At 43.1% G+C, this 11,719-nt stretch overlaps 1 protein-coding gene across 1 annotated transcript in view; it reads left to right on the top strand.

Annotated features, from left to right (window-relative positions):
• Window positions 1–1,535: 1,535 nt before the first annotated feature.
• dner (delta/notch-like EGF repeat containing) overlaps window positions 1,536–11,719 on the top strand; it is a 55,268-nt gene continuing 45,084 nt past the window's right edge. Inside the window, exon 1 of the mRNA XM_035153529.2 lies at window positions 1,536–2,196. Within this exon, the coding sequence (XP_035009420.2) occupies window positions 1,846–2,196 (351 nt within the window). The 5' untranslated portion in view covers window positions 1,536–1,845. The remainder of the gene's footprint in view (window positions 2,197–11,719) is intronic.

Here is an 11,719-nt window from a genome sequence, read left to right as displayed (position 1 = left end):
CACCTCTCCCCGAGGCGTACGACTACTTGCACCAAAATAAATTGAGGTTGTGAATCAGCCCTTGAGACTGTTGAGACAAGACCTGGAGACAAAGAGGACAAGGCAACTTCTGCTCCTTATTGAAACATTGACAAACCACTGATCTGTAATTGGTTATTAAGTAAAATTAAATAATAAAAAAAACTGTGACCACCCACTGCAGAATTTTGAACAAAGATTACATAAGATTAGGGACTTTGTGTACTCAAGGCAACAAATCCTCCCCGACAGATGTTTCTAAAAGTAAAAGAAGCTTAAAACTGGGGCTTGTTTGCCTCTATTCTGATCAACAACCCAAAACATTTGCTTTCCTTTGATAATCCTTTAATTCATGCTAATAAAAAGAATGCAGGTCATGAAAATAAAAAGTGTTGGATTTAGTGCCATCTAATGGTGAGTTTGCTAATTGCACCCAACTAAATGCTAATCCACCCTCGTCTTCCCGGAATGTAGAAGAACCTTCAGTGGCCTTCAGGGAACGTAACAATGCAAAAGACTTTCTCTAGTCTGGTACCAGTGTTTGTCCCTTCTGAGCTACTGTAGAAACATGGAGGTACAACATGAAGGACTCTGTACAAACCTGGTCTCCATGTAGATATTACAGACTCATTGTGAAGCCACCACTCGGCTAAAGGCTGGACAACGTAGAGAAGACCACACGTTAGTTTGATTAAGAATAATTTTATTTAAAGAATTGAAAAGGAAATTTAAACAGACACAAACCAAATACTGTGGAAGCCACCAGCTCATGTAGTGCAGCCAGGTGACCTGAATCTACCTGACAACCAGACTCCACCCATCATGCTCCTGCAGGAAGGGGCCTGCTCACAGAGGGTCGACACAATAAGGTAACACAAACATTATCGTCATGAATATTATTTTTCATCACTGCCAATAGATCCCCTTAAATCATATACACTGGACATTTAAGTTGAGATAATGATGTAACAGGCCAGAAGATGTCAGGCTGCAGGACCGCTTGGGAGACGTGGATCAGGTCTAGGACTCCTTCCTTCGTAAATTTAGCTGAAAAAGCTTCTTTACTTTTAAATAAGGTGTCATTTCAAATGTAGCACTTTTACTTGGGCTTATGTATTATTACTTTCACCAAAGTGAAGGATCTGAGTTCTTCACTGACCTTCACTACTCATCCTCCATCACTCGGACTCCATCAGCATGATTCTGCTGTTTTTCACACCGCTGGTGGTAGCATTGTTACTGCTGACCTGTTATCACTGGTTAGCAGCTGTAATCTTATGGCAAAGCTGATGAAGATTTTCTCCACCAGCACCAGCACCATCCCTCCTTCTCCTCCTCCTCCTCCCCCCCCCTCTCTGCCTTCTTGGAAGCCAAGGAGAGGTTATGGACGATGAGACTCTAAATGAGGAGGTTGCAGAGCTCCTCCACGACTCTGCACAGAAGAGAGAGAGAGAGAGAGAGAGAGAGAGAGAGTGGTGTGCGTGAGTGTGAGGAGGTGGTGTTGGGGGGGGGCGGAGGGGTCAGTGTCGTCAGCTCTTGTCGTCACTGTGACTCAGAGACAAAAAAGAGCAGAGAGCCCTCCCCTTCTCCTCCAGCATCCCTATCTTCTCTCCCTCAGCCTCCTCAGCATCAGTCAGTCCTCCCTGCGCACAGCTGAGGCTCAGCATCCTTACAGCCTCCTCTCTCTCTCTGACACACACACACACGCACAGTCTCACACACCTCTCAGTTGCTGCTGAGCTCATTCAGCAACGACCTGAGGAAGGAGGAGAAAGAAACACCCAACACAAAGAAAAGGAGGAAAAGAGAAGAACCAGGAGGATCAGGATGAGGGCGAGTGTGCTGTGCAGTGTGCCGGCACTTCCCTGCTGCCGTCCCACACACTCCGTCCGCCGTTTCGCCTCCCTGCTGCTTGTCCCCCTCCTCCTGCTCCTGAGCAGCAGCATCAGCAGCGGCAGCAGCATCGGGGCCGTCCCTTCCCCGTTCCAGCTGGCCCCGGACACCCCGGCTCCAGCTGAGCCCACCCCGACCCAGCCCACCCCGCGCCCGGACCCCTGCGTAGGCCGCCCCTGCCTCAACGCGGGCGAGTGCCTGGCCCTGCCCTCTGCCGGCAGGCCGGAGGACACCTGGGAGTACACCTGCACCTGCAGCCAGGGCTTCACGGGACGCAACTGCGAGGTAGGAGCACATTTAGTGTGTGTGTGTGTGTGTTAGGTTTCTTTAGACAGACACATCATGCTTCATTTTTTATTATTTTACTTTTGATATGAATTGTATCACTTTACTGCACCTTTTTATTTTGTATTCCTCACACCAGAGTCTCCAGGATCCATTATCCTCACTGTCCTGTATTAAATATCACTACTACCACTGCCATCGTCTTTCTGCTGCTGCATCCAGAGTATCCACCTGATGTGTGTGATAAACCGGAGTGTTTTCATTTGTATGCGTGTGGTACAGTATGTGACGGTATGTGAGAGGCGTTCATGCTCCTCTGCTGCTCGCGGATGTTTTTTTCTTCTTGGGAGCATGTGCTGCCACTGAGACACGGAGGCGAGTGCTGCGTTGCTGTGGCAACAGGAGGGAAGGAAGGTGCGAGTGTGTGTAAGAGAGAGAGAAGTGTGTGTGTGTGTGCGCGCGTGCACTCACTGTCTGTATGTGCGTGACTGAGATGTAACAAAGACGTCCTCATAGACAGAGGTGACACAATGACACGAGACATTATGGACAGGACAACATCACACACAGTAACACAATAGCGCAGTCATTAAATTGCATGTACATCGTGAGTCTTTTTGGACATTTTTAGTTTTGCTTCTCTCTGCAAACTAAAAGTGGTGCAAAGTTACAGCAGGTCGTCACTCAAACAAACTTACTTTGTGCGCTTTGCATACTTGTTCACATTTTGTCTATTTCCCTCATAAAACCATGAATATGGAGTAGCCCTTGATAATCCCTTAGAAGATCCCTAAGAAAGTGTTTGCATACGAATAGACAGCAAGGTCTAATAAGTCGATATATGGATAAACCAGTGTCACACATTCTTTTACATGTTCCCTGAAGTTGATCTACACAACTTTGTTCCTCCTACTGCTGCGTTTTTACATCTCTGCCAATTCGATGACATTTAAAGTCCCGAAACAGCCTCAATTTGTCCTAATTTAGCAAAATCCAGCTCTTCCGCTGCACTGCATGAAATTCATCTGAGCTCTACAACAAACAGACTGTGGCCGAGCTTTAGCAGCTATAGGCTCAATAAGCAGCCAGGCCTGTGAATCATGCTGGGGTGAAAGCGAGCATGTGTGCTCGCAGCAGCAGAGAGGATAAATGAGTCGACTGCACCATCACTGAGGGAAGAAGACAAGAGGACTGGGTAAACTAGAACTACCAACAGGTGGCAGCCATACCCCCTTCTTTTGAGTTATATTTGCCTTTCGTGTGTGTGCATGTGGAGGCACTGTACAGATGCACTTGCTGCTGGTTTGCAGGCAGGATTGAAGCTGTTTTGTGTAGCATTTAGCCCAGGACCTGATCTCCTGGTCTGTCCTGGTTTCATGTCTCAGAATAGAAAGCAGCTGCAGTCAGTTACCTCACTGCGCTCTGCTCCACACAAACCTCACAGGACGACGTCACACAGCCTGAGCTGAGGCCGTTCTACACATTCACAGGGGGAGAATTTTCAGTCATATTTTTCACGTCACCCATCTAGTAAAAAGCCCTCGGTCCTCTTCTGGTGTTAAATTCAGAGATGACAACATCCACTTCAGCTCCATCCCTCTCATGAGGCAAAGCTCAGGTTCGACACGGGCTCCCGGCCGGACCCAAGGGGAATTGTAGATTTTTTTCGTCACTTCCCTCCCGCTGGTTGTTTCTTCTCCATGGAAACTGGAGCAGCGGTGAATGGAGATTCTATAAGTGACCTGATTGGCTGAGCGTGGTGCTCGTTTGCATCCTCTGACCTCTGCATGTGGCACAACAACACTGATGAGAGAGGAGATGAGATTGAAGAAAGAGATAGAGGAAAAGGAGGGTGAGGAATGAGTTAGGGGGAAACAAGAAGGATGGATTAAAGTCATGTGGGGCATCATATGAATAAGTTTGCTTTTGCTTGTCATTGTCTACATCCATACAACTATGAAAATGGCGTTTTCAAACTAAAATGATCTCTGTCCACATGAGTGTTTTGGCTCCGAATCCCTTTTAATCCCCGTCCATACTAACGCACCTGAAAACACATAATACTCACACACACTGGGCATGCACGTTCCGCTGGACACAGAAATTACATGGATAATAGCTTGCACATAATAATAACTGTACAACAGCTGTTAGTAAAGACAACAGTGCTAGTCGTCCTTCTGGACAATCAATGACTTAAGACATGAGTATAGATTTTTGGAATTAGAATCCCATGGTTGTCTCTCCTGTTCTCATTCATGATCAGGCTGTTGAGTTGGTGTAGTATAAATATCGTGTCACTGTCATTGATGACAACCTGAGCTTCGAGCCTCATGTTGATGATATATGTTGTAAAAAAAATATTTTTTGTAAGCTTAGTAGCTTTAAGGTCCGTAGTACTTTTATGAATACGTTGTATTCTTGTTTTGTTCTCTTTTATCTGATGGTGCTGGTCACTCACTCAAAAAGAGGACTCAGCCGCAGGGTTGTGTAAACGTGTGCAGTAACATTGACCTTCACTTGTACAAGGTCAAGATTTTGAAGAAGGTCTGAACAATCTTAGACGATTGTAGCCACCCATTCTTGAGTGAGATTCTGTTGCTTTCGTCTGGACAACAGATTTAAAAAGTCACTTATTCCTAGCAGCCAAATATCTCACTGTGACGTATTTGTCTTTATTGTTACAATGTGGTTTGACCTTATGTGCTGGCTGCACAATCAATTGCCCCTCCAGGGTTGTTAAGATACCTTGAAAGGAAAGAGAAAGAGCATGAAAAAAGGGGGAGAGGAGAGCGGGTGAAAGGAAACCATGAATCGTTTCTTAAAGAGAGTTTTTGGAGCTTAGCGAAGTCTTATGTCCTCTCTGCACTTTTATCTCAAATTCTCTGTCAAACCTGGATGGATTAGAGTATGTTTTTTTTCCTTCTCTTTATTCAAGAGCATCATCTTGCAGTTTGAGAGGGTGAGATGTCGATTTTAGAGGGTCAGATGGTGTAATGCTTTCAATCTATTTTGTCGCTGTCACTCGGATATTTTGTCGCTTGCTCTCAGATTTCCTGGACTCCTGCTTCAGCTCTTCTCCTCGTCTGTGCACACATGAAACATGTGATCTGGAATTTTTGCTTCTACATTTGAATTCTTTTGTGCAACAATTTCCCCAATGTGTGGATAAATAAAGTTCTATCTCATCTAAGTCAAAGTTACCAACAGGATGCCAGGTGTAGTGATGGCAAATGACGCTCTCGTTGTGGTTGCGTTCACTTTATTTCTTTGAGTATCTCGTACGAGCAGTTACTTTAACCTGGTTCATGCACTCCTGCTGTCCACTGCAAGTTTTGCAAGATTATTATATCTTATTATATTTTGCAATATTTTGAAATAATGTTTTATGGCTTTATTCCCACAGCTGTGTTTTAGTTTTTTAGTTCTATACTGCAGGCATCAAATACGCCCTAATGCAAACCACAGCAGCAGACGCCAGTGGAAAAACAATCCCACACTACTTGTTAAACTAACTGAGTTTTCATATCATCCCGCACCTTTTGTGGAAGGCCGCTGGCGAGATGTCCTACTGGAATTCACTGCTACTGGTCTTTCTGTGAGTTATTGGCTTCTCAGCTTCGAGCTTATTCATTATTGAAAGGCCTGTTGTGCACCCTGATGGATTTGGTAACTTGTTACACACACACACACACACACATGGACAATAGGGCCGTGGCAGCGCAAAACAGCCATTTGTCAAGAAACAGGTCCAGGGAGCTCTTGCAGAGTTGCTCAGCCATTCAGTGATATGAAAGCAGTGGATCATATGAATTTGCAGAGTGAAATTAGGTTTACAGGCTCAGCATCATGACGCAGAGTGCACTTTTTCTATTTGGAGAGAGGACATGGGACTGAAGATGATGAAAGAGGTGATATATCCGAGGAAGCACAGAAGTAATTCAGCTTTTACTGCAGCAGACTGTTCTGACTGGGTTTAATAAGCTCACACAGAGCAAATCAGAGCTGGGATGGGCGGAACGTTTTTTGATCCTTGTTATGATGTGTTTTTTTTTTATATAAATCTCAGCTAAGAGTTTAGCTCATCACTCTTGGTCCTCTCCACAGCTAGAGCTGCAAACTCACTCCACTCAGTTTCACTCTTTAATAAGCATCATTTTAATTCCTCAGGCTTTTAACTGATGTTTTCCTTGTTTCACTCAGTGTAAGAACATATGAAAGGAATAGTTTAATGTTTTGGGAAAAATACTCCTTCATGTCAAGAGTTAGATGAGAAGATTCCTCCCTCTCCCATCTCTGTAGAGTAAGGATGAAGCTACAGCAGCTCCTTAGCTACGATTAGCATAAAGACGAGAAACCATGGACCGTATATAAAGATGGACGACATTACAGCTCCCCCAAAGCCAGAACATCTCAAACACCCCCTGGTGGCTGGCTGCAGTGTAGACCATAAACCCCAACATGTTAGTGGATGGGACATGCACCAAGAGAAAAAAGTCCAACACCAAATAATAAGCACATGTGTTAGCGGGACTTGATACCACGCCTCCACACCTGCGCTGACTCTGGGTCCAAATGATGTCATCATTATGGTGGCCCCCATATCAGGGATATTTTGGCTTCATTTTGGCACAGTTGGAAGAAGTGGAGGCGCCTCGACCATCTTTCTTTTCAGTCTATACTGGAAACTGGTGAGTCTGTCACCAATGGACTGAGCCAGGAGCACTTTCTGTCACTAGTCTTGATGCTAAGCTAAGGTACCCAGCTGCTGGCTTCAAATTCACTGTGCAGATATGATTGTCTAACTTATATTAATTAAATGCATTAATATCTCTGTTAGAAAATTGATGTTACATTAGATCCAAAGTTGAACCTAGAGGTAACTGGATAAAGCAGTAGCATGTTCACATACTGCACCAAGCACCACCATCACTTTATTCTTGAAATAGATGATTTGGTAACAAACATGTTAAAGGATCTCCAGCTCGGCAGATTTCTTGTTTCAGTCGGCAGCAGAATAATCAGATGCTGAGATGTGAAGGCAGCGATAAACTTGTTACATATGTCGGAGATGCTTTCTCTTGAATTCCTGCTGGTTCAAAACCGTGCCGAGCAGAAAGTGACATTCATTTGGAAATCATGGCTCAACGTGACAACATCTCCTCATACAGTAAAAAGTAAGTCTGTGAGTGTGTGTGTGTGTGTGTGTGAGATGGTCATACTTCTCTCCCTGGGCCAATCATTCTGCTGCTACAGATTCAGTCTGAGCTACATCCAATTAAACTCAGCTCAAAGCTCATCACCAGCCTTTGGTGTCTTTGATTTCCTGGCTTGTTAGTCCTAGGGAATATAGAGACCACAAGGAATATGCTTTTACATAAACATATATATCCGTGTGTGTGTGTGTGTGTGTGTTGGGAAAGAGGGGTTCTTTTGAATGCTCTATTTACTGAAGCAGTTCTGTTGAATGCAGTTGTCAGTGTCATGTTCTCCTAGGATCCTTTATATGTTCCACTGTGTTTTTCTAAGTAGTTATACAATAAAATAGGACAGCAAACAATTATTAATGTCATTAATGATTTACTTTATTCATCCATCCATCCAGCCATCCATTTCCTATAAGGCATAGAGCCAATTCCAGCTGACATTGAGTTAGACCGAGATGCAGGTTAAACTCTGGACAGTCATCACAGGGCTGACATATAGAGACAAGAAAACATTAATGTTAATCTGCACTTAGCCTAACTTGCATGGTTTTGGACTGTTAATCCAGAGGAAAGCATCGCAGCCACAGGGACGACATGCAATCTCCACACTGAAAGGCCGAACTGGTTTTTAAGCCCAGAACCTTCCTGGCGACAGTACGAACCACTGCAGCAAAAATATTTCCTTCAAAATAATATAAAACAGACTAATCCCCACAGTTGGTACTGGAACCAGAGTAAGTTTGATATTTTTTGTCCTCTATATCATTCTATAATGACATTTTCCTATATTTGAAGAAGACCCCTCGTAATACCATCTTTACAAACACTTCAGATAATATGTAGTGTCAAGAATCAGCTCCACACTGGATTTTTTAGTGTAACACGGCAGCGTCGGTCTGTGTCCTGTCATCACGAGTTCTACACATGTTGATACTGTCCTGTGAATATCTGCTCTTCCGCTCACCATGTTACATGATTGAGAATGTGGGATCACTAAAATCCAAATGGTCCATTGGCTCTGAAGCGTGATGCACACGTGTCTTTTTGATTGTGAGATATCTTGGTGACATTTTGTCCTGAAGGAGACACATACTAGACTATCAAGTATCCAAAGTAGAAAGTTCGTCCTCTTAAAAACTTTCAATTGTGAAAACAAAAAGAGATTCTGGTTTTAGTAAGTGAGTAAAGTATCGCAGTTTTCACACTCAACTTGGGAAACAGATGGTAAACTGCTGCATTGTGGGAAACATGCGTCCTCATGTAATTAGTTTCAGATGGTCTGATGAAAGCGAGCAGCGTTACTTTGGTAACAGGCTGCTTTATAACCCTGCTGATATTTTGTATACAGCAGAAAAAACTCCTCCTTTGAGTTATCATCAGTGAGCTGTCACTGCTCTTCATGTGGCCGTCCTCAGATGTGCTGCCTTTATTACAGGACGGCTCGTGGCCAATGGCTTTGGTCATTTCCATATCACTCACCAGCCGGCCTTTTGATCTGTGTTGAGTGCATGAGGAGGTGAGGTGTGATACATATGGATGATACAGGAGATGATACATGATCTGCAGCGGACATGAGAGCTTCAGCAGCAAACCCTCAGGCTGTATCGATCGCCACAGTCACGTGTGGCTCTGTTATGACAGCTCAGAAACGTAGATTTGATTTATGATTCGTCAGCTCCCTCACTGCACATTACTTTGCAAATTTTTTCTCTAACCTGCATCAAGTCAATAAGCTTCCTCCTCCCTCCAGTCTGATAATGTATTTGTCGATTGGTTTAGAATGTTTATCTTTACTCATTGCTCACAGTTATTTGTGTCTTTAAAAGGATATGATGTTTCCTTATTTCATGCTGTGATCAACTAAGCTGCTCACACACAAACAGAACAACCAATATACCAATATAAAACCAAATACCAAAGAAAAACTATGATCTTGGTCCCAGCTGTTGCAGCAGTTCTTCAAACTGTCTGACGTTGGCCTCAGCTTTGTGTTTAGAGCTAGTTAGCTAATGTTAGCATGCTAACACACTATACTAAGAGGGCCAACGTGGTGAACATTGAACCTGCTGAAGATCATCATGTTAGCACCTTTTCTCTGCAGCTTCATCTGAGGCTGTAGACTCGTGTTATAACAATGAATAACATTATGTTTTACAACAATGAAAGTTATCAGATTAAAGTAAGATACTAATGATAAATTAGTTTTACTAGTCATGTTGCACCCCTACCTCTTCCTTTTTTAAAGATAAGATAAGATAAGCTTTATTGATCGCCTGCCAGGGAAATTCACTTGTTATAGCGGCCCATTGTAAAAAATGTGTAAAAAACCCCAAATAAAATGAGTAAAGTAAGATTGAAACATAATAGACACCTTTCACAACAGACATATTATAGGTCTGAGTCTTATTTCCTTAAATACAACCTAATCAGTATCTGCATGTTCAAACAGCGGACTGCTCACATGTCAGCAGCCTGTATTTCTTTTCTTTCTTTTATCCTCTGCCAGTCATTATGTCCAGAGCTCTCATCTCTGTGTCTGCAGCTGAAACTTCCCTCCCTGTCCCGGATAAAGAAATTACATTTCTCCCAGTGGTTTAGCGTAGGTGTTGTTTTTAATTGCTTTTTGTCTGCCCTTGTCGCTATTTTTAACTTAAATGGAGCAGTGAGTTGTGTCACCGTGTGCTGTAAAATGTAAGAGAGGGCAGAGCCGCTCTTACTCAGCAGTTATTCAGCCCTGCAATAACCCTGCGCTCCGACAACATCACTGTCACTTCAGATGTTTAGTTGTTGTTGCTGCTGCTGTCAAATTAGTGAGTGGATATGGCAAGAGGGAGGTTCCCCTGTGTGTGCGTGTGTGTTATTTTATTAATATTACATTATTCTCATGCAGAGAGGTAAGACAAAATAATTCTAGCACCTGTGCCTACAGCGCAGTATCAACACAAACTGACCTGATTACAATATAAGTCACAAAGGTTATTGCATGACTGTTGTGTTAGACTGTATTCAATTGAAAGCTTCCATCTGAGTGTAGGAGTGATGTTTTTTCTCAGTAGATTCAGATGATTCACTCACTCCCATCATCCTTCAAACCCCAACAAGCACCAGGCTTTAATGTGATTTTAACACGAGATATTCCTTTATCAGACCCACTATGGGGATTTTGGCCATGTTACAGCTGCAAAGGGGTTTTTGATACACACTCAGTAAAAGTATCTTTACTTATTTAATTAAGTGCGTAAAGATGCAATGTAAACAAAACAATAGGGTCCTCGCACCGTCGGTGCTCCGGCCCTAAATATAAACAAAGGGGAATATACAAATTTGAAAGTAATATCTCCAATGTTAACACAATATATACAGTGTGACAGTATTGCACATATAGGAAATTATCACAGTCAAAATTGCAGGTAACATGTTGTCCATAGACCATGAGGATAACAAATTAATGAACAATTAAAAAGCCAATCTGATGGTATTTGTTTGAAGTATTTGTCCCCCTCTGAAAAGTTTTTGGCCTCCATGACTGCATTAGGCCCTCGGTCTGTTAGATATCGCTGAGCTACTTGTTTCAGGTTAGGGGGTCAAGGAGAGAGGAAACAGATTGATGGGAAACAGACTCTGGTCTGTATGTATTTTAGACCTCTGCTTGGATCTTGTATCAACATCTGTCCTCAGTGATCGGATCACAAGTTCAGGTGTGAATGCATTCATGTGTGTCCTGAGATCAAATCACTCAGATCACATTCAGAGGTGGTCTGGGCCACATACTGGACCACCAAGTCACTGACGTCTCTAGCCTGCTACAGTTTAAACATATCTTTACGCTTCTCAGTGCTTATATGTGGATATGTCACCGCTCCATGATGAGGAATTTTCTGTAAAATCTTTCATCATAGCTGAGTCTCCTCTCACACGCAGCACAAACATTCTCATCTGACACATCTGTAAACTCAAACTGGGTAAAAACAACATCATTTGATTTTCACCAACACACATAAGTGATTATTTGCATATTCAACAGGAAAGTGAGATCCAGTCAGAAGTGGTCACAGGAGTAACATTCAGGACACATTTTAATATTAGGTCTGAACAGAAGAACATAACGTTTTCCACTTGTGATCGGATCTCTCATGATGGATGTTGATACCAGGTCTGAACAGGGCCTTAGTGTGTGTTAGAGAGTGTGTACCACCCTCTGCTCTGTTGCCCTTCTTTTCTGAAAAAGAGACAATGAGTGTGTAACAGATGCAGAATCGACTTTTGCTGTCTCCTCGTCAGACACACACACAACTTGCCAGATAAGTTGAACTGAC

This window comes from Hippoglossus stenolepis, chromosome 4 (genome assembly GCF_022539355.2).
Source record: "Hippoglossus stenolepis isolate QCI-W04-F060 chromosome 4, HSTE1.2, whole genome shotgun sequence".
Classification (NCBI taxonomy): domain Eukaryota; kingdom Metazoa; phylum Chordata; class Actinopteri; order Pleuronectiformes; family Pleuronectidae; genus Hippoglossus; species Hippoglossus stenolepis.
Note: the sequence above shows the minus strand (reverse complement) of the source record. Positions and strands in the feature narration are given on the sequence as shown.